General features: G+C 41.5%; 1 protein-coding gene across 1 annotated transcript; it reads right to left on the bottom strand.

The window, feature by feature from the left end:
* Positions 1-1804: 1804 nt before the first annotated feature.
* LOC128414023 (putative lysosomal acid lipase/cholesteryl ester hydrolase) lies at positions 1805-26665 on the bottom strand. Its single transcript, XM_053388667.1, has 9 exons — positions 26476-26665; positions 25729-25846; positions 20757-20955; positions 19501-19610; positions 17335-17474; positions 14844-14990; positions 12274-12345; positions 7121-7192; positions 1805-2102 (listed from the first exon to the last, which is right to left on the bottom strand). Exons 1-9 carry the CDS (start codon positions 26602-26604, stop codon positions 1869-1871), a joined length of 1221 nt encoding a protein of 406 aa, XP_053244642.1. The 5' UTR covers positions 26605-26665; the 3' UTR covers positions 1805-1868.
* Between the last annotated feature and the right edge of the window lie 554 nt (positions 26666-27219).

Below are 27219 nucleotides of genomic sequence, written 5' to 3' on the forward strand. Positions count from 1 at the left end.
GTCATATTGAATGAACTAAAAAAATCCTCATGCAGAAATAAACTAGGTTCATTTTCTTATTGAATTCTTTGCATCCCTCAGGTCTGAATACTGAAATGGATTATAGTTGCTTTTTGTGAATGTGTACTAATGTTTATATGTAGAACACCTGAGCATGGGCTAAGTTTGTTTTATCTCTGTAGGATGAGTGGATTACTTTGGAAAAAAAATTGTATCTGTGGACTGCTATTACTTTAGATCTGAAAATTGATTACATTTATGTATGAGTTTACATGTATAACATCTGAGCATGGATTGCTTTACTTCTGTTGTGCCATATGGGTCACTTTAAGAAAGAAATTTTGTATCTGTGGATTGCCAACACCTGTTACTCAAACCGATATTGTGCTTGTCCATATAATCCTGCTTTGTAGCAGTCACTGCTTACTGCACCACTACTATGCTATAAGATCCACTATCCTGTAATATTACATATGGTATATACAATTGTTTATGGTTTTCTATATTATTTTTGCTGTCAAAAATATGTGAGATTACAATGTTGTATTTATTTGCATTACCTAGAGCCTGTTCTACTGATGAAGCCTAGGATGGTGAAACAAGGTTAATATTCCAGAAATCCTTGTCTTAGACTCTGTGAAAGGATTCTGTGGAACTGTAACAACCCTTCATGTGGATTATTGGACTCAATGAACAAACAGGTGGAATAGATACTTATACATGTATGAACCTTATGCATGAACTGACTAGAGAAGGAACTGATCCACTTAATCTGGTCTGTGACCGTTTAATAAAATTTGATTTGAACTGATCCACTGGGTCTTCTGCTTTTTTCCATTGAACTTTATGAGACTTCCGTTGAAATCTACAATTTGATACAATGAATATTATACCTTATTTATTCAAAAGTACAGCTGGTTATGTCTTGTGTGTTTATTGATTACTGTTACACATGGAGCTTTGCAAGTCATCACAAGCACCTGATTGTGCATAAAGTAAAACAAATAAAATGGATCACCTCACATCATTGTGACATCAGGTGATTGAAAGTTAGAGGAGATAACATTCCAGCCTGCTGATGAGATCCACTCCCCCCCCCCACTGCTCTACACTGACTGGCAGCAGTTCTCCAGGGTTTCCAAAATGTCTCTTTCCTGCCCCTCCCTGGAGATACTACAGGTAGAACATGGAACCTCCCTGGGGTGAAGCAAGTGCTCTACTACTGAGCTAAGGTCCACCGAGGACAGTAGTCTAATACATCCTGAGAATCAGCATTCTAGCAACTAGGAGCTGACATCAGTGCAGGTATTGGAAGTCACTTCCAATTGTGCTTGGTCTCAAGGTGCCAGTCTTCCAGTAAGTGTGACATACCAAGTTGCTTTCATTTACTGTTTTGGAACATCTGAATGTCTTCCTAATTCTGTGATGGGCAGTGGGGGTGGCATTCAACTTAGTCATGTTCATTAATTTCAACAGATCTACTCTGCATAAAACTTAGTTCAATAACACCCAAAGCATGTTTTCATATTGCCAATTCCACAGATGTTAGCAAAGAACTTGTCTCCACCCCACACTGCAAAACAAAGTTTGGGAAGATCAGAGTTCCTTTCTTCATGACTACTGTTTTTAGAAGTCACTTGAGTTATGTCTCAACACCTCCATTAAAAATGCATGGATTTAAATAATGATAATCAGTTCAAAAATGTTATTTCCAAAGGGATTATTTTGTGTGAACAAACATAGGGAATTTTCCCCAAGGTGAATTTTTTAAAAAATTGTAGAAGTTATAGTTGTTGTCGTTGTCGTCATCATCATCATCATAGACTGATGGTGATGGTTTCTTGGAGGACTATTTCAGGATCCCAAACTCACTCATAATTCTGCATAAACTCAATTATCTCTACATACAAGTGCTGTGGAGCATCAAGGCCCAAGAAGAAATCTGTGTGTTGCCAGTCAGGAATCATCTTGTGGTAAACTAAGTTTGAGACCTGAGGCAACCACCGGGCAATATTCTTCGGGGTTGAAACCCAGTCGTTCCCACCATTCCAGAGAGCTGTTGGAGCAGTCATTTTTTTAATATCATAGGAAGGTGCTGTTTCCTAAAAGAGAGGGGGAAATAACAGGTTAAAAAATAGTTTGTAAGTTAGGACTTTGCAGAAACTTCATGATCAAAGCAAACACACACACACACGTTATGGGGAATATAAGTTGAGCTGTTAATGTGCATAACAACTGGACGTTGTGCAGATTTGCAAGGCATCATAGAGAATGTGCACATCATCCATGAAGAGGAAATTGTGCACTTTCCTGGTTAATATACATAGTCTCCAACCGGCTTTGGACAATTCCTTGAAATCACTTAAAATTGTGAACACATTCCTTCCACAGGTTACACCAGCATCCATTTACAGTTTCGGGCTTGATGGCATCCACTGCCTGCTCAATGCAAAATGATGCAAAATAAAAAAAATTCCTTCCAGTAGGACCTTAGAGACCAACTAAGTTAGTTATTGGTATGAGCTTTCGTGTGCATGCACACTTCTTCTGATACACTGAAACAGAAGTCACCAGACTCTTATATATAGTGAGAAGGTGGGGAGGGGTATTTCTCAGAAGGGTGGTGGGAATGGGTGATTGGCTGATAGGTGTGGTAAACCAGTTGATGACTGTTAATGACTGCAGTTAGTCTTACAGGAAAAAGCAAGGGATGAGATGGCCAAAAATAGCTTTGTCGTGTATAATGAGATAAGAATCCAATGTCTCTATTCAGACCAGGTCTCTCCGTGGTTTTAAGTTTGGTAATAAGTTATAATTCAGCAACTTCTCTTTCCAGTCTATTTCTGAAATTCTTTTGTAATATGACAGCTACTTTGAGATCTTGTATAGAATGTCCTGGGAGATTGAAGTGTTCTCCTATTGGTTTCTCTGCCTTGTGATTCCTGATGTCAGATTTATGTCCATTTACCCTTTGGTGTAGGGTTTGGTCTGTTTGTCCAATATAGAGAGCTGAAGGGCACTGTTGGCATTTGATAGCATACACAATGTTAGAAGATGAGCAATTACATAGTCCTGAGATGGTATGTTTGATGTTGTTGGGGCCAGTAATGGTGTTGTCTGGGTGCAAAGTTGGCATCTGGGTTTATTGCAGGCTCTGGTACCAGTGTCCATGTTAAGTCTTGTTGCTGTATTATCATGGGTGAGAAGTTGTTTAAGATTGGGTGGCTGTCTGTAAGCAATGAAAGGTCTTCTTCCCAGAGCTTGAGAAAGAGAACTATCATTATCTAGGAGAGGTTATAGATCTCTGAGGATGCGTTGAACTGTTTTAACTTGGGAGCTGTATGTGATTACTAGTAGTGTTCTGTTATTTCCTTTTTTGAGTCTGTCTTGCATCAAGTTTTCTATGGGTCTGCCTCTGTTGATCTGTTGTTTAACTTCATCAGGCAGATATTCTAGTTCTAAAAAGGTTTGCTGTAGATCTCTTGGGTGAGAATCTCTGTAGAGTTGGAGCAGATGTTGCTGTGATGTAGGGCCTGGCTATATACAATGGATTGTTTGGGGTGTTTGGGGTGGTAGCTAGAAGCATGTAGATATGTTTGTTGGTCAGTTGATTTATAGTATAAGGTGGTATCTATACACCCATCTTGTATTTTTATAGTAGTGTCCAAAAATGTATTTATTGCATAGATTGGTTCATAGTTATACTGATGGTGGGGTGAAAGCCATTGAATGTCTGGTGGAAGGTGTCCAGGGTCTGTTGACCATGTGTCCAGATAATAAAAATATCGTCAATGTATCGCAGGTACAAGAGAGGTTTGAGTGGGTAGGAGGTTAGGAAACGTTCCAAATCTGCCATGAAGATGTTGACATACTGTGGGGCCCATTGCTGTGCCACTGATCTGGAGGAACAGGTCATCACCAAATTTGAAGTGGTTGTGGGTAAGGACAAAATGGCAGAGTTTGGTAGCAAAGTCCACTGTGATTTTATCTGCAATGGTGTTCCTTATGGCTTGCAAACCATCATTGTGTGGGATGTTGGTATAAAGAGATTCCACATCCATAGTGGCTAGTATAGTATTGTTAGGAAGATTATTCAAAAATTGTATTTTCCTCAGAAAATCTGTGGTGTCATGTACGTAGCTGGGAGCACTGATGGCATACGGTTTCAGAAAAGAGTCCATATAACCGGAAACACCCACTGTAATAGTGCCAATACCTGAGATGATGGGGTGTCCTGGATTTCCTGGTTTGTGTATTTTAGGTAGAAGATAGAAAGTTCCTGGTCTAGGTTCCACTGGTGTGTTAGTCCAATTTTATGTAAAAGGCGGTACTGGAAAGTTGTCTGTGAGCCTCCTGGATATAATCAGTTTTGTTCATGGTGATGACAGCTCCACCCTTCTCCGCCTCTTTAATCATAAAGTCTGGGTTGTTCCTGAGATTATCTATGGCTCTCCTTTCAGCATGGTTAAGATTTTGTTGTAAGCAATGGTGTTTTCTGGTCACATCCATTTGGATTCTGTGGCAGAAGGAATTGATGTACAGATCTAGTTGTGGTATTACATTCATCAGGAGGGGTCCATGTGGAGTCCCTTTTTGTGTAGCATTTATTCGGTGGTAGCTGGTGGTCAATGTTCTGTTCATTAATGTGTTGGGAGGGTGGTGGTTGTTCCCCAGTAGGCTGTGAGATGTTGTGTTGTGGAGATGTTGTTTGTTCTACTTTGTCTTGTCCTTGTGTGTGTTGAAAGTACTCCTTCAGGCGTAAACAGTGGAAAAATGCTTCCAAGTCTCTGCAGAACTGAATCATGTGTGGGGATTTGGCAGGGCAGAATGATAGTCCGTGTGAAAGGGCTGATTCCTCAGCTGGGCTGAGTGTTTGCTGAGAGAGATTGACAATATTGTTGATCTTGTTATTTTGATTAGTAGCCTGTAGGTTGGGAAGGTTAGAGAGTTTTTTGTTTTTCTGTTTTTTCAGTAATTCTAGTTGAGAGTGGTAAATGGTTTGTTTTTTTCATTGTGGAACTCTTGCCAAGCTGGGTGATTCCTGACAGAGTTGTCCAGTGCAGAGAGTTCCTCCTTTATAAGCTTCTGTTTAGAGTACAGAACACCAATCAGATGTTTGAGCAGCTTCTTGGAGAAAGCAGATCAGTATCCATCGTGTTAATCCTTCACAGCTTTAAATCAAAGGGCTAACTGCTCTGCTTTGGCAATGTAGATCTGCTCAGGCATCTTCTTCCAGAACAGGCCCATCTTGTCTGTGTTGAAAACCTGCTCTTGAAGATACTCCTTCTGCTGCAACAGCCTCTTCAGCAGCCTCCATGTCTGCAAATGCAGCTTCACCAGTGCTGGGGATGTTCTTCAAATTGAAGCAACCTTTGAAGCAGTTCAGCCAACCACAGCTGGCATTGAACTCCTTCTCAGGCTGCTCCCGGTTTCGGCCCCTAGCAATAGTTCCATCAATCTCCAAAAACCCTCAACCCGGAGATCTCAAGTCCGAGGCTCTTAGGTCTCTTTCGTATCCCCTCTGCCGGTCTTTTTGGTAGTCTTTGATGTTAAAAACCAAATCTCGGAGCAGCTCCAACCCAACAGTAATCATATTCCTTCCTGCCAAACTTCCATAATTAAGGATAGGGCCTATAGAATGTTCCAAATCTTGCTTCACACTCTTTTCAAATCCAAAGACCCCCAAATCTCCAACCTCCACCTGGCTCAGATTTATATCCCAGAGGTCATTTACTCTCCACACAGGGAGATCTCTCCATCCTTCATTCTCAAGTCCAAGCCAGGCTTCCATCTCCAAAAATTTGCTTCTCCTAGTTGCCATCATGTAAGGCCTCCAGTTGTAGTCCACCATTTGTCTCTGTAGGGCCACGGCTCCCCCTTTCATCACTTCAGTCACGACGAGATTCTCCTTTTCAGGTTTATCAATTTGTTCAATTGGCAGAGGTTCCCACGCCGAGTTCTTGTCCACTTCTTCATCAATGCCCATTTTTGTTCCCAATATTACTACATTCGTAGCCATAGCATTTATCTGATCATGCAGCTTTCCCAAGAGATAAAATGTCCTGTTCAGCTCGCACTCAATTTCTTTCCCGACTGCCATCCCTAAACAATCCAAGGTCAAAAACTAGTTTCTCAGGGCTTTACCTTTAAAAACAGTTTCCCAGCTGATTCCTTGTAACAGTATTCCAAAGCTCCCTCTTAGAGGGATTCAAGTTTCTTTTCACTCCTTCCAACACAGACCCAAAGGTCCCATACGTTAAATTGAAACAGTTCCTTGCTTCCTTTTAAACATAAAGTTGTAACCAAAACGGGCAGTAGAAACAAAGTCCTTCTTTTGTATCTTGTCAGCAGACTTGACAGCTGTCAAATTTATCTATTCACCGTCAGCGGGCTCTCACAGACCACTCCCGGGTTTGGGGAAGTGGCACTTCAATTCCCAAATTTTTAACCTTCTTCTGCAGGGTCCCCTGCTTTCACAAAAAGAATTGATGATAGTTTCAATCAATGGAATTTAAATCCTTTACATAAAATTCTCCACGACCTTAGTTAACAGGTTCTTTGCTTCAGTTTGTTTACAGAAAGGGGAGGCGGACTTCCTGTTTAGACCTTCCCCGATCAGTACCAATTTTTAAAAAAACTTTAAATACTTTAGAGTCCAATTTCCATTTACTCACGGGTTATTGTTTGAAATCCAATTGTCCACAAGAAAAAGTCAGCACTCTCCGGCAACAGCTACGCGGCTTCACTCCGTAAAAATAGCGGTCGATTCAAAACACCGTGCCACTCACCCCACGTCACTTCGGAAGCCCCGAAAAGGGGTTTCCCTGTGGTTAGGGGGGCGCTCCTGGTGTCAGCTGAATCCCATGTTCCCAGGCTTCATCCACCTGGGATTTTTAAAGCATCTCCACCTTCGCCGTGGCGGCACGACCCAAATTCTACGGAGCGGGTTCCTCTCAGTCAGAGGAACGCCGCCATTGCCGATGGCGCTAACCCGGAAGTCCCCCCCCCACCAGTATCTACCCTCATATAAACACACACACACAGAGAGAGAGAGAGAGAGAGAGAGAGAGAGAGAGAGAGAGAGAGAGAGATATGCATGCAATTGGTTGGAAATTCTGACCTGATTGTAGTGAGCCATGTTTTCTTCCTTGCTACCCCAGTCAAAGGCTTTGAACTTCCCACTCTTCAAACCCTGAAAAAGAGATGTACCATATTTTGAAAAACAAAATGGGGAAATTATCGTTATATTTATTCATTAATTATATTTCTATACTGCCCTACATCCAAGGATCACAGTTCAGTTTCCAATATACATAACATAAAAAAGCAACAATTCCCCTCCTTCCCCACCCAGTTTAAAAGAGGTGTAATTAGCCAAAAGCCTGGAAGAAGAGGAAAGTTTTTGTCTGGTGTCTAAAGATACCTAATAAAGCCATCAGATGCGCCACCCTGGGGAGAGCATTCCACAATTGGGGATTTGCCACAGAAAAGGCTCATTCTCGTGTTTCCATCTTCCAGACCTCTTGTGGAAGAGGGCACATGTAGAAGGGCCTCAGATGATGACTGTGCCATCTGGGTTAGCTCATATGGAGAGAAGCAATCCTTGGGTACAGCAGCACTGAGCCACTTAAGGCCTTAGAGGTCAAAACCAGTACTTTAAATTAGGCCCAGAAACTGATTGGCCACCAGTGCAGTTGGGCCAGGATTGATGTTATCTGCTCAAACTTGCCTCTCTGTCCAAACAGGCTGCTGAATTCTGTATCCTCAACTTTCTGAACCACCCAAAGAAAGGTATGCAAAGCCATTGAAAAGCTACTGGTATCATTTCAGCTTCTGCAGTTTTTCACTGAGATGTCTAATGAGAATTAATAGGGACACATTTCCCCTGTCTAGATCCAACAGAAGTCATCATATCAGGCAACCAAAGCAGCTTCTCTGTCAAAACTAGGCCTAAACCTCAACTGAAGTGGATCTAGAAAATCCACTTCTTTCAAGACTACCTGGATCTGGGTGTGATCTTCTTCTTCTCTGGCGATCACTCGTAGCCAAGTAAGATTGTCTTCCATGAAAATGGTTTTAACAATGACTCCATAAGTGACTGTGGAGGCCAATTCTGGATCCACACGTCCTTCCACAGTGGGGACATTGGTTTCCGGATGGGAGTTGATCACGGTGTGGATTTGCCAAGCGTGTCTTCCTCTTAGCCCGTTTCTCCCTTGCATCCTGAGTTCGAGTGTCTTCAGAGCCAATGACACCTTTGGTAAAGGCTGTTCTCCACTTGGAACGCTCACAGGCAAGTGTTTCCCAATTGTTGGTGCTTATACTACATTTTTAAAAATTTGCCTTGAGAAAGTCTTTAAACCTCTTTTGTTGACCACCAGCATTACGCTTTCCATTTTTAAGTTTGGAATAGAGTAGTTGCTTTGGAAGACGATAATCAAGCATCTGCACAACATGACCAGTCCAACAAAGTTGATGTTGAAGAATCATTGCTTCAACACTGGTGATCTTTGCTTCTTCCAGTACACTGGTATTAATTTTCCTGTCTTCCCAAGTGATGTGTAAATTTTTTTGGAGACACCATTGATGGAATCTTTTGAGGAGTTGGAGATGCCATTTATAAGTAGTCCATGTTTCACAAACATACAGTAAGGTTGGTACTACAAAACCTTTGTAAACAAGCATTTTGGTTTCTCTGCGAATGTCCCAGTCTTCAAACACTCTGCGCTTCAATCTGGAGAAAGTCGCACTCGCAGAGCTCAGGCGATGCTGGATTTCGGCATCAGTGTCAGCCCTTGTGGAAAGATAACTGCCCAGGTAGGAGAAGTGATCAACATTTTCCAACATTGCACCATTGAGTTGGATCTGTGGTGCTGCAGAGGGGTTATTTTGTACTTGGTGCAGCACTTTGGCTTTTTGGATGTTCAGTGAAAGGCCAAGTTTTTCATAACCTTCTGCGAAGATACTTAGGATGGTTTGGAAGTCATCCTCTGAGCGTGCGCACACTACGTTGTCATTAGCATACTGAAGCTCTATGACTTTGCTTTCAGCCTGCTCATTAAAGAGCTTTCCATCTGTTCAACAGATGATTTCTACTCCAGTGGGGAGTTTCCCTTTGACAAAGTGTAGAATCATGGCAATGAAAATAATGAATAAAGTTGGGACAATAACACAACCTTGTTTAACACCTGATCCCACTGTTAATGGTTCATTTTGAGAGCCATTGTTATCTGCGATTGTTGCTGTCATATTATCATGGAGGAGCTGAATGATGTTCACAAATTTATCTGGGCAGCCAATTTTCAGGACAGTTCACAGAGTATTATGATATACAGTGTTGAAAGCCTTAGTCAGGTCAATAAACGCCATATACAGGGGTTGGTTTTGCTCTCTGCATTTTTCTTCAAGCTGTCAAGTGGTGAAAATCATGTCCACTGTCCCCCTAGAAGGCCAAAAACCATCGGGAATACTCAAAGGCTGACCTGCAATCTCTGAAAGGCTATCTGTAGATTCCTCTAGGCTGGGAGATGAGCTTTTGCCTCGTACCTACGGGACCGTCTTTTCCGATACGCCCCACGGAGAGCCTCAAGGTCCATAAATAGCAACACCCTAGTGTTCCTGGGCCCTAAGGAAGTTAGATTAGCTTCAACCAGAGCCAGGGCCTTTTCAACACTGGCTCCGTCCTGGTGGAACACTCTGCCTCATGAGACCAGGGCCCTGCAGGATCTGAGTTCTTTCCGCAGGGCCTGTAAGACAGAGTTGTTCTACCTGGCCTTTGGCTTGGAGCCAATTTGATTCCCTCCCCCTCTTTTTCTTTTTTCTTTTTCCTTTCTCCTCCTGTGATGAGGCTGCATTTTAATATTTTAATGTTTCGATAATTTAATGTTGTATTTTAATCTTATTTTTAAGTTGTATTCATTCTCTGACAGGACAGTATCCAGCTGAGCCTAATTTTTTTCTTTGATGTCTGCATCGGCATCCAGTGTTCGTGCATAAGCGCTTATAATAGTAGCCATGTAAATAGATCATGGCCCGGGGCATAAACAGGGATAAGTGAATGAATCAATGGTCATGCTGTAATACAGGCTATGCAATAATGTTTAACCTCCTCCCTTTAGGGAGCAGAACAATGTTGTAAACATCCAAAGAAAGATTTGCAAAGCCATTGAAAAGCCACTGGTATCATTTCAGCTTTTGAAGTTTTTCTAGACTATTCATTCTTAACTGACTTGCTGTTGTGAGAATGATGGTGAGATATACTGCCACTTAGGAGTTGTCTAATTTACACTTACTTGGAAGTAATTCCCATTTAACTTATGGGCTGCAAATTTCTTTTGTCATGTAATCTGAATTTTCCTTTCTGCTCCCAGCAACTAGATTACATGGATAAGTAGCTCGGGTAACCCCTTGTGCAGAAGTGAAATATATTGCAGAGATCAGGAACTTTCACTCCACAAGACAATCTTATTCTGCCAGGGGACCCAGGTTGGCCCACACACTTTCTCCAAAGACTCCCACCTACTATCCAGCTGGGATTGCAGCTCAGAGAGGCGTTTTCATTGAAAGACTTGGGAAAACAAATCAGCAAGAGGTTTGCATCAGAATCCCCAACTAACACTAAAGGGAGGGACTTGCTGCAACTTGCAACATGCTTTGAAATCCTCCATTGTTACATCAGGTAATTGACAGGTAGGCGGCCCCACCCTGCTGTTAAATGTGGCCTATGATAATAATAATAATATTTTATTTATATCCCGCCCTCCCCAGCTGAAGCTAACAACAGTAAAGTAATACAGCATTCTAAAATCAATTCATTATAAAATCAGTTCAAATCAAATTGTTGGCAACCATTGGGCTAGAGTTCTGTGAAGAATTACCAAAGGAGGGGGTCAGGCTGTGCCTTGGCCAAAGGCCTGGTGGAACAGCTCTGTCTTGCAGGCCCTGTGGAAAGATGTCAAGTCCCGCAGGGCCCTAGTCTCTTGTGACAGAACGTTCCACCAGATCGGAGCCACAGCCAAAAAAGCCCTTGCCGTGGTTGAGGCCAGCCTAGCCTCTCTGTGGCCTGGGACCTCCAGGATGTTTTTGTTTGAAGACCGTAAAGTCCTCTGTGGGACATACCAGGAGAGGTGGTTCCGTAGGTACGAGGGTCCTAGGTCGTATAGGGCTTTAAAGGTTAAAATTAGCACCTTAAACCTGATCCTGTACTCCACCGGGATGAAACTAATCCTGATAAAAAACTGCCCTGTGGTGTCAAAAGGATTCCCCAGCCCCGTTCTTTTCACAGGGCCACACAGATGTTACCAGTGACTACATTCAAGACCATGTACTCCCAAATCATAGCCCTTCTTGGCCTGCCTTATGCTACAACACACAGCCTTCACTAGCCTGGAGTCCTCCAGATGTTCTGGACTACAATTCTCATCAACCCCAGCCAGCGTGGCCTGGCTGATGGGAGTTGTAGTCCAAGCAGGTTGGCAGAGGTTGCGGTTGCACTCACAACACCTGGGTTATTTATTAAAATACATGTCAACAAAATACCACAGAAAATTAATATATGTTCATCTACATACAGAGGAAATATATTTTCAATTAAAAAAAATCCACTGGGGGAATGATTTTATATGTTGCTGGTGAAATACTTCTGTTTGGTAAAATACTAATAATACTAATAATAATACTACTACTACTACTACTAATAATAATAATAATTATTATTATTATTATTATTATTATTATTATTATTATTATTATTATTATATTATTATTATTATTATTATTATTATTATTATTATTATTATTATTATTATTTCTAGCCTGCCCATCTGGCTGGGTTTCTCCAGACACTCCGGGTGGCTCTCAACAGAATATTAAACAGAATAAAACTTCAAACATTAAAAACTTCCCTAAACAGGGAAGTTAAAAACACAAAAGCACCCTTGGCTTTAAATCCTTTAGCATAAAAGCAAAATATATTTGTTAAATATGTACAAAGAGAGGCTGAATTATATAGTTGAATGCTTCCTTATGTTATATTTCTAGATTTCTTTCTAATAGTCTGTTCTTTCGAATACAATCAGCAGTGCTATTTTTATAGAAAAAGAGGTGCCAGAACTCATCACTTGTTCTCTTATAATGGCAATGGCGCCCACCTGAGAGGTTCCAGAACTGAGTTCTGGTGAGTTCCGGCTAAAAAAAAGACCTGACAATCATCCATTCAAAGCTTCAATCAATACATTAAGCTTCTTTTAACATAATTTAGGATTTAGGTTCTACCTGAGCCCAGTGAAGCAAGTTCTGAACCGATATCCCAGCTGGCCAGTGTGATAGATACACATCACTACGACTCTGTAAGAAAGAAGAGCAAAGTGGTTAGCTGAATTCATCACAAAGTACAACAACCAACTTCACTTACATTTGGTTTGTTTGAAGAAAACAAGTACACCAGAGCTCAACATCTGGATATTATGAAGGAATCAGTGTTTAGTTAGTAAGTCCACTCACTACCTAAGGCTCTTCCAAAGGCCCTGATGAGGGAGCGCAGCATTGGCATCCTGTCCAGATGAGACCATAGCCAAGCCTGCACCCGGGATTGGCAAATGGGGGTGCAGGCTTGGATGTGGGCGAAGCCAGGTGGCAGAGCTGACATAAGAAGAAAGCTTCCCTCAGGTCCGTATTCAGGACATCTAAACAGCTTGCACCTGGAGCCCTTACCTGAGTTTTTTCATCGGGGTCCCCACCCACCCTTGGTTCAAGTTGCTGCTCAATGACCTTGCTGTGGTTATGATGGTCACCACTTTCTGGGCCAGGTAGGAATTTGTCCACCAGGCAAACTGGCTCTGGCCTAGTGGTTTTGCCTACCTGATGGCAATCATCACAACCAGGCTTTATTGGCAGTGGTGCCACCCTGTGGAACACCCTCCCATCAGATGTCAATAAAATAAACAACTATCTGACTTTTAGAAGACGTTTTAGAAGGGAAGTTTTTAACGTTTGATGTTTTATTGTGTTTTTAATATTCAGTTGGAAGCCGCCCAGAGTGGTTGGGGAGGCCTGGCCAGATGGGCAGGGTATAAGTAATAAATCTATTTTATTTTATTTTATTTTATTTTATTATTATTATTATTACTATTACTATTATTATTTATTACTGGGTTGGTCACTGGGGTAATCTTAGTCTTGGATGGAGGGGAGGTTGTAGTCTCTGCCTGCTCCTCCAAACCCTGGGGTATTCAGTTAAAGGGATCCAAGGGAAGGTGCCATGTCCTTCTGCCCAGTCAGGGGCCAGAGCTCTCTCCCAGATGGCAGTCCCTGTTGGCGTCACCCTATTTGATGTAAGTATTAGGAACCGTAGCACAGATTGACCTAAGGCATCACTTCCAACAGGTAGGACAGAAGTATTTTGATTGCCCCATGCCCAAGCCACACCCTTCATCTGTATTCAATAAAATTGTAGCCTGTTTCAATCCAAAGCAGTCTCGGTTGTCCATTAATTCTCCAGGGGGTTGGGGACTGAGGTGCCCGATGCCTGGCCTGCAATTACATGCACCTCTTTATAGAGATCCGTTTAACACTCTAAACTAGCTGCCATTCCCAATATTATGTTACCAAACAAAATGGAAATTTGGCATTTCACTTTTAGCTGTTCCACAATGTAAATGCATTTCTTTCTTTTTTCTTTTTTCTTTTTTAAAAAATATTTTTATTCAGCAAATTTAACAAATCAAATTATAAATCAAATATAACCAATTACATTTTCCCGCTCCCTCCCTCTCCCACCCTCCAGAGACTTCCCTCAGCTCCCCTCTCTGATTTGTTCATACATATTATTCTCTGCATGTTGTAAAGTTGTGTCATATATTCTACTAATAAATTTGTGGATGTTTATTCAAAACCTGCCAAGGAGTCCAAATCCTTTTCTTGTCTTTTTAAATAGTTTGTAAATAGTTCCCATTCCTCCTTAAAGTCATGGTTGTCCTTCTCACACAGTTTATGTGTTAACTTTGCCAACTTCGCATAGCTCATCAGTTTTTCTTGCCATTGTTCTTTTGTTGGGATTTCCTCATTCTTCCATCCTTGTGCTAACAAGACTTTGGCCACTGTTGTTGCATACATAAATTTATTTTTCTTGGCAGGTCTTGTCCTAAAATCCCTAACAAAAATGCTTCTGGTTTTTTTGCAAATGTTATTTTGAACATTTTTTTCAATTCATTGTATATCATCTCCCAAAAATTTTTAACTTCTCTACATTCCCACCACATATGATACAAAGTACCTTCTTTTTCTTTACATTTCCAACATACACTTAACCCAGTTTTATACATTTCTACCATTTTCACTGGTGTAATATACCATCTATACATCATTTTCATATATATATATTTTTCAAAAGAGGGCAATCTTTAAATTTCCAATCTACCATCCACAGCTTTTCCCAATCCTCAAATTGTATAAAAGGTAAAGTGGCCCCTGACCATTAGGTCCAGTCGTGACCGACTCTGGGGTTGCGGCACTCATCTCGCTTTATTGGCCGAGGGAGCCGGTGTTTGTCCGCAAACAGCTTCCTGGTCATGTGGCCAGCATGACTAAGCCGCTTCTGGCGAACCAGAGGAAGCACACGGAAATGCTGTTTACCTTCCCGCTGGAGCGGTACCTATTTATCTACTTGCACTTTGTGCTTTCGAACTGCTAGGTTGTCCTATATCTTGTGCCCATTTAATCATGACTGATTTAACCTCCTTATTTTTCATTTCCAATTCTAGCAGAATAGTATATGCTTTCTTCAACAACTTCACTTGTTCTTCTATATGCCTCCACACACTCCTGTAAATAATCAGAAATCTTACCATATTTAGATTTTTCATATTAAAGCCAGTTCCTAGGTGGATCATAAAGCTACAGAGATATTCAATTAAGAAACGGTTACACACATGAGTAGCCATCCATTTTACAAATTTGCTTTGAGGAAACATCTGTTTAGTTCCAAATATTCCCTGCCAAAAGAAAAACATGAGTACATAGGTCATTTTGTTATTCAAGCCTGTTTTCCTAGAGATACGTCTAATAATATCAAGTAGCAACAAAATACCACAAAAAAAATATTGCCCACTCATGGTGACTCCCCCCCCCACAAGCAAGGCCTCAGCTCCAAAAGGGAACAAACTGGACAAGACAATGTTCTGGGATTTTAGAAACTGGCCACAACTTTGTTGGTTCCAGATGTAGGTTGGATTTGGCTTAGGTGTTTTGTGTATATCCCTCATAGCCCCCTGGTAGAGAGCTGTGCCATGACAGGCAGTGGCGGAGGTTCATGCTCCAGCACCGGGGGGCGGAGAGTAGGCAGGGGCAGGGTTGGTGCATGTCCCAGGGGCATGGCACATGTCCTGGGTGCGTGGCATGCTGCCCGCAGGGGCATGATGCGTGTCCTGGGGGCATGGTATGACGCCCGTGGGGGCGTGGCGCCCAGCGCGGGTGGGGAGCAGCTGCAATGGCACCCCACCAGGATCGCGCTGCAGGGGGCAGTGCACTTCCCCCACACTCCTCTTCCTCCGCCAGTGACAACAGGGTCAAGCCCAGGATTAAAGGGTTATCCACAAACTGCAGGTCTGCACATATAAACCTCCCAAGCTGCTGAAGCAAGCTCTATGGCCCATCTGCCGCACCCCTTAGCTTCTGGACAGAGACTTCCTACTAGACCCCTCTAGTTCCCTGTTATTGCACTAGTGTGGGTTAGGGGTGATACATCACATCACCCCCAGGCCTTACCCATCACCCCAGACAGTGAAATTGCCAACTCGCCACCAAACCAACCTACAATTGCAACCAATCAAAGATCCTTCAACTAATATTTATTTCCTGCAGGGGGCAAATGTGTGCCATCAGGCCTGAATAAGTCCATTCTGTCAGGTTTGATGTCCAGGTGTTGGATAACACAGCCACCAAGACCCATCATTGCTTGACACAGTGTCCGATTAATCTTCACAAGGGCACCATTTTGTGGGCTGGCTTGTTGGCACCAGGATACCCATTAAACAATCTATGGCCTTTTAAACTGTGTGTTGTTTCTGCTTGTTATTATGGTATGTCTTTTTGTGTTTTTAATATTGTAAACCACCCTGTGATGTTGGATTGAATGGTAGTATAGAAATCTAATTAATTCATTAATTGATAATTCAAATACTACATGCACAGTCAGGCAGAAAAAAACCCTTCTATATTCAAGACACAGACATCGTAATTGTAGCTAAGAGACAAGATGACAGCGGTCAAATGTATTTTGACATGTGTGCAATGAGCAACTGGCACCCTTCTGAAGTGGTCCCCATAACATTAACATCATTTCAATAGGAGCTTGAATATGCAAATGACTTGTAGTTATGCAAACATAGCCTCAAGGGGCACTGCTTGCTAAACTGCTTGCCATTTTGCCAAACAGTTGTGCTATAAATTGCATAATTCCTCACTAATTTCAACAAAAGTGCTTTACTTCTCTATAGTCAGCATGGTGACGTTAGGGAGAATGAATTTAGTGTCATGCCTCTCGTCTTCATTCCCAGGTTGAGAATGCGAGGAATGGCTCTTCCACCAATCTGAAAGGCGCATTCAGTCTGCTTTTACCAAAGGTAGAAATAGGTGTGTTTGCATTAGTGAAATCACATAAAAAGGGGAGTCGCCTGTCTCAGTTCAGCTGAGTGCAGGGAAGACCTCCTCGCCCTGTCAATGATGCAAGCTCTGCTGTTCCTCCAGCTCACAGTTGAAACATTACTTGTATGGGAAACATTACTAAGTAGGAAAATGGGTGGGGAAGTGGCTGCTGCTGAGCCACCCCATATTTCAGCTGTTAGGTGGGGAGGCCTCCTGCTTGTGAGGAGACCCTTCCTAAAGCCAGGAGAACTCTCCAGGGTGTTTCCCATTTGCAGGATTAATTTGCTGGCCCCGCTTGTACGCACGGTTGGGCGCAAATAGAACACACATAATGGGGAGTTACCTGTACCAAACCCTTTAATATGGGCACTTGATACAAACAAAGGTATGAGGATCGTCCTCACACTGGCACCTCTTTTTACTGCCCACGTCAGACATTTTGTGCTGGCACCCATGACACAGCAAGATAAAAAGACAGGCACACCCTCCCTTTTTTTTTTACTCAAAAATAGTCTTAGGTATAGAGTAGCTAAAGCAACACTCTGCAGCATTGGCCAGATTGAGCAGCTTAGGTGTCTAAAAGAATGACAAATGGCCTCAGGTCAAATGATGGGTATATTCCCAAGTTCTTAGCTACAGCCAAAGATATTTGCACACTGTAGTTTAAAGAAGCATTTTGACCAAAAGGCATACTTTGAGCTTGTGTTCAGATAACCCAAGGAACATCGTCAATGCTGGGTTGGGGAAATCTTTCACGGTGACTTGTGGTGCCAATCCAAAGACCATTTTTATCTTCTGGGCGAGCTGCGGCATGATTGAAAATGCAATGAATGCTAAGAAACAGAATGGGAAATAGAAATAGAAGAGAAATGAATATGGCAACCAATGCAGTCTTGATCAAAATCCAAAAACAAATGATTAGCCCACTTTTCTCACAACATTATTGCTTTTACACTGTGGTACCTCTGGTTACGTACTTAATTTGTTCTGGAGGTGCATTCTTAACCTGGAACTGTTCTTAACCTGAAGCACCACTTTAGCTAATGCGGCCTTCCGCTGCTGCCACGCGATTTCTGTTCTCATCCTGAAGCAAAGTTCTTAACCTGAGGTAATATTTCTGGGTTAGTGGAGTCTGTAACCTGAAGCATCTGTAACCTGAAGCGTATGTAACCCGAGGTACCACTGTATTGCGTATTGTAAGGCTTGTGAAGAAGTGTTTGCCATCGCAGACGCATGATGGCTATGACAAGTGCAGGGGCAGCCTACAGAATAGACACAGAGGCTGGTATTGGGTTGAATTAAACCACAACGTTATTGATTACAGGAAAGAGTAGGTATGACCAAAGCACTGGGCATGCATCCAGCATAAAGGCAGCCCACCTGCTATCTGACAGGAACCTGGTTGGGTAGACTTTGGCCTGGGGAGTCACCCTGACATGGATTGGGTTCCACAACTTGTGAGAAGTGTATTGGCCCATCAGTCCCCCTGTGAACTCCCAGACAGAGAAACTCCCCTAACAGGGTGCCCCTGAAACTAAGAATGTAGCCCAATGGGTGGGTGGGAAATCACAATGCTCAGTCAAGCAGGCAGCCTGCACCTGGCTGCCCCCTTAAATAGGCCAGGGGTGGGCTGAGCACAGCCTCCACGCCCCTGCCCCTGATAGGCCTTGGGGTGTTGCCCACCCACACCTGGTTGCTCCCAGTATGTTTCCAAGCACAATTCAAAGTGTTGGTGCTGACCTTTAAAGCCCTAAACGGCCTCGGTCCTGTATACCTGAAGGAGCATCTCCACCCCCATCGTTCAGCCCGGACACTGAGATCCAGCACCGAGGGCTTTCTGGTGGTTCCCTCATTGCAAGAAGTGAGGTTACAGGGAACCAGACAGAGGGCCTTCTCGGTAGTGGCACTCACCCTGTGGAACACCCTCCCTTCAGATGTGAAGGAAATAAGCAGCTATTCTATCTTTAAAAGACATCTGAAGGCAGCCCTATTCAGGGAAGTTTTTAATATTTAACACTGTACTGTTTTTAACACTTGATTGGGAGCCGCCCAGAGTGGCTGGGGAAACTCAGCCAGATGGGCAGGGTATAAATAATAAATTATTATTATTATTATTATTATTATTATTATTATTATTAATTATTAATGCCACAGGGAGTGGCACCAGGTGGCCATCCTGGACCCTCCATGGACCCACCACAGCTGTGCCATGTGGCAAAAGCTACCCACCTAGAGCCCCAGGTGACCAGATATTATGGTCACACACTTCAGGCCAAAATAAACTATGGCAAGAGTATTGAGCCCACACTCATATCCCCTTCTCTTGTAGGCCTTAATGCAATACTTCCAGGGGTTGCTAGACTACAGCTTCTTGTTATATCCAGACTAGGAAACTTTTATTTAAATTGCAAGTACAAACCTGTTGATCCTCGCTTGAAATCCAGGATTTCAATGACATTGAACAACAGTTTGTCAGCTCAAGGAAACCAAAGCAAACAAATACACAGTTAGCAAGGTGTGTAGGGATTATAATAATAATAAAAAGAAGAATAAGAATAAGAATAATAACATCCTTTATTAGGCATAGCTGGGATTATTATACTCCACACACCACTTTTTGTCAATCCATAGCAGCTATGAAACATTAATTTTATGGGAAACATTACTAAGTAGGCAAATGTAGGAAACCTACACAGAGATTGTTATTTACAATGCTTCTCCATAGGTTTCCATGGTCTCCAAGTGAAATCTCTACCATAAACAAGATCTGTATTGAAATTAATATACAACACCAACCATACAAATAAACATGTTGCTATTAGAATGGCCTATGTATGTTTAAGAAGCCTTCTAACCTACCGATTGTGGTGCCCTGGGAATGACCAATATAAAATAATTTCTCCTGCCCGGTTTTGTTAAGGATAAAATTTATGAAAGCTGGAAGGTCATATTTAGCCATTTCATCTTGACTGCAAAGGAAAAGAAATAACAGGCTGTTTTACAGACTTGAATATGCAGTGAGATCTACATTGTGGAAGTCAATGTTCTCCTGACTACTTCTATAAACATTATGAAACATAGTAATTATGATTAAGCACAACTCTAATACAGGAAGAAAAAAGAGAGAAAAAACATCTTTTTTAAAAAATGGGAGTTTCAGGAGGAAAAATGTTTTTCCTGTGGGCAGCCAATGGCTCTGCTTCCCCTCCTCCCAGATCTGAGGAGCTTCAAATTCTGGCCCAGTAACTGTACTGGGAATTTGCAGGACCCACAGTGGGTTCATCCACACCCAATCTAATTACACCTAAAGTGCAGCTAATCTACTAATATCTGTGGAGTTCACCCAAGACCATATTTCATCCTTTGGTGCTTGAGTTACCCCAACGGTGTGGGTCATATTGTTGTTGGCAACCGTCTGTGTCAGGAGATAATGGAAGGGTGTGAGTTGTGGGGTAAGTCAAGCCATTAAAGAGTTAGGATGCCTGCTGTGGCTGTAGAATTCGATACAGATATATTGTGGCAGCTGGGGCAAATGAAGGCATCTGGATGTGTTGTTGCAAGTGCACCATGGTGCTCCTTCTTTCTGCTCTCCTCCTCTGCTGTGGATGTATGACCTGAATGCCTGTCTCCAGGCACTACAGCCATCTGCAAGGGATTCCCACACAGCAGTGTTAGCATCGCCAGCCTTCATGCCAGATTTGAAGACAACTTTGTAACACAGAGTTGGTCTTCCAATGGGCCTGGTGCCTGAAGCCAGCTCTTCATACAGCACATCTTTTGGGAATCCTGCCAACTTCCATTCTTGATCAAAGCATGTAATTCCCCAAATGAATAATATATGCCATTTGTTTAAAGAAACAACTACCAATTATATAGTATATTTGGAAATGTGTGTGTGTATATATACACACACACATTTCTACTCCTTCATATTTTGCATTATCAGGGCACTGTTCAATGTTGAAACAGAATCATAGAATCATAGAGTTGGAAGAGACCACAAGGGCCATCGAGTCCAACCCCCTGCAGAAGAGAAAGAGCATGGCAGATTAACCATCCAAAACCGAAGACTAGGAACCAGAAACACATAATGAAGTTTAGAAAGCTCCCTCTACCTGAATCGCCAGAATTCTTCTTGCTCCACAGTATAGTTGATGTGTTTCATGGACCAGGTGGTCCCTCTACTGTTTCCTAGCCAAACATCATAGCCAGCATCAGCCAGTACGAAGCCCAGGCTGTTGTTGTCCAGATTTGCCACCCAGTTACTGCCAGAGCAAAACATGCCATGTTGCAGAAACACTACATGCTTTGGATCTGAAACAGAAGTGTTTTAAGTATAGTCATAAGAAGTAACTTCTGTGCCTTTTTCCAAACAAGACAGTGATCCATCAGAACCTTGAATAGCATTGTTGTCATTCAATATTGCAAGTAGCAGCCAGTGAGGTGGTGCAGGTAGGGCACTGTTGCTCTCGTGGCTTCCCAACAAACTGGGTTTCTGGTGCTTACGGAGAGGGAGAGGGAAGGAAGCAGTGCATATTGGCACAGCCAATCCAATTCTCCCATCTCTGCATGCCATACCAAGACAAGCTCCCCCAACTTTGCACCTCCCCTCTTCCTCTCAATGAGCTCCAGTGAAGTGAAGTGTTGGGAAATCAGGAGAGCAATGGTACCCCACACATGCCATTTCACTGGAAGCTACTGCATATCACCCACTATAAACTTGGGGCACAGAACATGCATGGCCAGCAATTTCACATGTCTGGAATAAATCACTCCTGAATGCTATATGAAAAATTAGAGGTCCCTCCCTCCAAAGAAATGTTTTATTGTTTTTACTTATTTGTAAAAGACGTAACAGTCAATACTGAACCATTCCAGCAACCTGTCATAGAAGCACCAAATGTCTATTTAATTGCATTTAACTTTTAAGTCGTTTCAGTTTTTATCTTTTTATTTTAAAAAATATACATTTATACAACATTTATACAACACTCTGTTTTTGTTTGTAACAAAAAAGAAAATGACAGCAACTGAAGCAAAGATACATTGTATACCTCACAATACACATGACACTACAATTTATGAAAAAAGAAAAAAAAGAAAGAAATTGAAAAAAATAAAAATAAAATAAAGAAGAAGAAAAGGTAGTTGAGGTTTTACAAAGACTTCCAAACATTCTCATTGTACATTATCTGTTAAATACACTTTTACCGCACAGTTACTTATTTCTTTTAATTTTTTATCATATTTCTATTTAAATTGTCAATTAGCTTTATATACTACAAGGCTCAGTCTAAGGAGATTACCCTTTATACAAGATCCTACAAACAAGAAGGAAAAAGAAATTCAGAACTGAAGGAGAAGAGATCATAATAATGAAAGAAGTCCCACTATGTTTACTAAGAAAAAGAGACAAATACCACTCTCTGACTAGAGCCCTAAAAGTGAAATCAATATTTTATAAATGGGAATTTCCTGAAGGACTGTCCTTTAATTTTAAAGGGAAAAGAAGGAAATTCGAAACAGTAGAAGAGTCAGAAATTTTTGCTAGAAAACTTCTGCTTTTACCACAGCTGCAACAATGTGAGCTCCGATTGCAGTAAGCAAGTCGAGGCGTACACCGGTACTGTGAGGGGCAACGTTTGGCTAAACAACCCCTGAAAAGGCTTGGAAGGAAGCTCAAGCCAAAGGAACTTCGGCAGTGTCTCTTTGGAGTCCCGGCACCCCTCACCAAAAGAAAAACGGCTGAGGGGGGAATCCAGGCACAGAGAAGAACATCAAACAGACCGGTGAAAAGCCTCACATCACTAAAGCAATGACAAGATGGTAAAATCTCTATTTCTATATTAAAATAAATGTAAAGTGGTAGCAGCAGCAATAAAACCTAAAAGGAAATAAGACAAGAAGAAGAAGAAAGGAACTCAGGGGGGGAAACCCCTCGCGGAGTGAGTAAACCCAAAACAAAATAAAGAGTAAAAATAGCAGAGGGGAAATAATGCTACCATGAAAGTAAAGGGAAGACAGAAGAACAGAAAAAATATATAGAGAGTGTAAAGAAATCACTCAGATTGCAATTAAACTATTTGAAAAGCACACTATCTGAAACGGACTTACTAGAAAGTGCAAAGCGGTGCAGGCTGCCTGTTATTGTTATTGTTATTGCCTGTTATTGGAGCTGGGTAGAGTAAAGCAGCCGCTTTGAAATTGAAGGTCCTTGAAGGAAAGATAAAGACAAAGGAATAAGGAACGCTGTGGGGAAAAGGAGGGGAATTTAACAGATAAGATGGTGTCGAGGGTCTGAAGACGCTGAGTAATCACCAAGAAGGAGGAAGAAGGAGGTAGTGACGAAGACAAAATAGTGAAAGAGAGGTTAGTGAATAGTGAAAAAAGCATGAAATTAGGTTAAAGGTGTGTGAAAGAAAGTAATAGAAGTGGAAAGAAATTGCAATTGAATAGATTGGAAGTCTAACACAAAGGTGGGGTGAGGGGTGGTGGATGGTGATAGGAAAAGGAATTATCTGTGGGGCTGAATGTAGGTATGTTTGTATATATTTAAGGATTGTATGAAATGTATGTTTGTATGCTTGTATATTCGCAATATGTGTGTATTTTATAATAAAAAATAATTAAATTTTTTTTAAAGAATATTACAAAAAGCTAGAAGAAATATTACTAGCCCCACTACAGGAAATAATGAACCAAACCTTTGAAAAAGGGAAAATACCAGACTCCTGGACTGAAGCATATGTTACATTAATACCCAAAGCAGACGGGGATCTCAAACTAATTCCCAACTACAGACCAATATCTTTACTAAATTGTGACTATAAACTTTTTGCTGAAATAATTACAAATAGATTAAAAGATATATTAAAAGAAATAATAGACCCCAATCAAGCAGATTTCTTACCAGGGAGACAAATATTGAGTAACACCAGGAATGTTGTAGATATTTTGGACTATTTAGAATTTAAAACTGATAAAAAAGCAGCACTTTCCTGCTGGATGCGGAAAAAGCATTTGATAATGTCTCCTGGCATTTTATGAAAAAGCAACTAGAAATGGGAGTAGAAGGGCAAATGGGAAAGGCAATAGAAGCAATATACCAACAACAAAAAGCAAGGTTAATTATAAATGGAAACCTGACTGAAGAATTTCGAATTACAAAGGGGACAAGACAGGGTTGCCCCCTTTCACCCCTGTTATTTATATTAGCTTTGGAAGTTTTGTTGCAAAATCTTAGAAAAGATAAAAGGAATTACAATTGGGGGGGAAATTATATGAAGTTAGAGCATTCATGGATGACTTGATAATAACAACACAAGACCCAAAAGAATGTATCCCAGAAGCGCTAGAAGTAATTAAAGCATACGAAAAAGTGGCAGGTCTGAAGGTAAACTACCAAAAAACTAAGATATTAACTAAAAATCTAAATATGGAGGGGGGAGAGAAATACAACAGCTGACAGGATTAACGATTAAAGGCAAGGTAAAATACCTAGGGATCTGGATATCAACAAAGGGTATTAAACTTTATGAAGATAACTACACCAAAGTATAGAAAGAGAATAAGGAAAATATGGAAAACTGGACAAGATTACAACTCTCTCTATGGGGCAGAATCTTGGTAGTTAAGATGAATATACTTCCCAAAATGATCTTTTTATTTCAAACAATTCCGATACTGGGAGGGATGAAGTGTTTTCAGGAATGGAAAAGAGATAAGGCGAGATTCATATGGAACAGGGGGAAACCAAGAATAAAATACCAACTATTAACAGATAAAAAACACTATTTGAGGTTGAATCCTGACAAGACAGAAGTACTGTTTTTGGGGGACAGGAGGCGGGCAGGTGTGGAGGATTCCCTGGTCCTGAATGGGGTAACTGTGCCCCTGAAGGACCAGGTGCGCAGCCTGGGAGTCATTTTGGACTCACAGCTGTCTATGGAGGCACAGGTCAATTCTGTATCCAGGGCAGCTGTCTACCAGCTCCATCTGGTACGCAGGCTGAGACCCTATCTGCCTCCGGACTGCCTCGCCAGAGTGGTGCATGCTCTGGTTATCTCCCGCTTGGACTACTGCAATGCACTCTACGTGGGGCTACCTTTGAAGGTGACCCGGAAACTACAACTAATCCAGAATGCGGCAGCTAGACTGGTGACTGGGAGCGGCCACTGAGACCATATAACACAGGTCTTGAAAGACCTACATTGGCTCCCAGTACGTTTCCGAGCACAATTCAAAGTGTTGGTACTGACCTTTAAAGCCCTAAACGGCCTCGGTCCAGTATATCTGAAGGAGCGTCTCCACCCCCATCGTTCTACCTGGACACTGAGGTCCAGCACCGAGGGCCTTCTGGTGGTTCCCTCACTGCGAGAAGCCAAGTTACAGGGAACCAGGCAGAGGGCCTTCTTGGTAGTGGCGCCCTCCCTGTGGAACGCCCTCCCACCAGATGTCAAAGAGAACAACAACTACCAGACTTTTAGAAGACATCTGAAGGCAGCCCTGTTTAGGGAAGCTTTTAATGTTTGATGTATTACAGTATTTTAATATTTTATTGGAAGCCGCCCAGAGTGGCTGGGGAAGCCCAGCCAGATGGGCGGGGTATAAATAATAAATAACAAATTATTATTATTATTATTATTATTATTATTATTATTATTATTATTATTTTGAAACTAAATCAACTCCCACAAAAAAACTAAATTAAATAAAAAATATAACAACCAATTCATGGCTTGCAGTCAACATGGACTGTGAACCACTTACTCTAGCTTCCCTTTCTCCTTGCCACCATACTTTTTCATTTCTCTAATAGCTCAGGAAAAAAGTAAAATATGCTTGAGCACATCAATTTATACGGCCTATCTATTTCAAATTTATAGGAAAAATAGAACAAGGACACACTCAGAAATCATAAGAATAGTCACACATTACCAAACAAATTCACTATGTGTTCTTGCAATAACTCAAACTTTTGCAAAGCAAGAAATTGTCATATTATAATTATAATGAAAATTCCCCACACTATTGAACATTTATATATATGCACACACAAACAAATTATAACTCCAAACACAAACTCACCCTTGTTTGACTGATTTCTTTTCCCATGAGGAATTCTGTTAATACTCAGGATATATCCATCATCTGTCACCACTTCATATTCCTCACTGGGATAGCCTCTGAAAGAAATAATTTCGCTCTGCGAGGCCAAGAGAGTTTGGTTGAGAAGGTTATAAAGTGGCTAAAAAAATGCCTAAACACTTATTTTCACAGAAAACAATTGGTAACTAGAGTACGCAGATAGGTGAAAAGCCAGTTAAAGTAGTAAGATTGTGAATGTGTCAAACACAATCAGTTGTTTGCCAGTTCAAAAGAAATCTAAGAATTGATTTCCTTCCTCCCTCTGGCATAATTAGAAATGAAGGCAGCCTTCTGTTGCTGAGGGTCTTGGTGTACCACTTAAATATTTTTCTTCTTTCAGTGGAGCAATTATAATGAACTCTACAAGATGCTAAAGTTGCCACTGTTGGAGCAACTAAATGAAGCTCACAGAGCACTGGCGTTCCATGAAGCACAAGCTGGGAACTACTTTAGGCTGCTTATTCTTTTAAAGAAAATGTTGTAAGCTATGCTGAGCAATCATGCATTGGCAAGACAAAGTATGTATTCAAAATAAAATAATAATAAATACTTTCTTGCCCTTTAAAATCCCAGCAGCCCATTAAAAAAATGAACTTCAGTTATATGGAGTATAGCACCATTAAGCATCACTTATTGCCAAAGATTCCTTGAGGTAAGAAGACAGGAAAGAAATGGTTAATGGCTTACAATATTCATAGTAGCTTCTGGATTTACTTTTCTTCTTTCAAAAAATATTTCTGAAGTAAGGAGGACTAGGACAAGGCCTGCCCCCAATATGAAGAGCCACATCCTTGACTTGCCTGGAAACAAATCCATATTCCAGCACAGATATATGACTGCTGCTCCACAGAGCTAGATTGAAGCAACTGTCGATGAGATGCACTTCATTATATTCCACAGGAACAAATTACAGGTGGCTTAAATAGCTTGCAATTGTTTGTCAATTACAAGCAATATCCACGTGGTGAGAAGAAATGTTTTTATGTAATGATGTGATGGAATTGTCCCTTGCTCAACTTCCAACCTACTCAGAAGTCATTTCCACTGAGTTCACGCAAGTGAGCCTTGATAAACCTGCTTAATCTCAGGAGCATGCTTTTGAGCCCTATATTGAGCAAAAAGATTCCTGGGTTTTACGATAAGAACTCCATGGTCCCTTCCAACTCAACAGTTGTACGAATCTTACGAAACTCTTTCCTTGGATCTATGCTCTCTTTTCATTTGCCATCGCAATTCATCCGCTGACCTGATGAGTAAAAAGCAAACAGAAAAACCACACCAAAGTCTCCCAAGTAAGCAGAGCACTCAGGGAGTAGGAGAAGAGATCCTCTTGTGGATTGGAAACTGCTAAGAAACAGGAAATCTTAATTTCATATACTGTATAAGCTCCTGGGGTCTGTCCTGACAGTGATTGAGATCATGGGGTCATAG

Source organism: Podarcis raffonei, chromosome 5 (assembly GCF_027172205.1).
Source record: "Podarcis raffonei isolate rPodRaf1 chromosome 5, rPodRaf1.pri, whole genome shotgun sequence".
Lineage (NCBI taxonomy): Eukaryota > Metazoa > Chordata > Lepidosauria > Squamata > Lacertidae > Podarcis > Podarcis raffonei.

Coding starts and splice junctions, on each gene's coding strand:
- LOC128414023 (XM_053388667.1), bottom strand. CDS start 26,604: ATGGATTTGTTTCCAGGCAAGTCAAGGATGTGGCTCTTCATATTGGGG. Junction 14,991..17,334: donor TATCTGAACACAAGCTCAAA/GTATGCCTTTTG, acceptor TTCTTTTGGCAG/GGAATATTTGGAACTAAACA. Junction 2,103..7,120: donor ACATGGCTCACTACAATCAG/GTCAGAATTTCC, acceptor CCTCTCTTTTAG/GAAACAGCACCTTCCTATGA.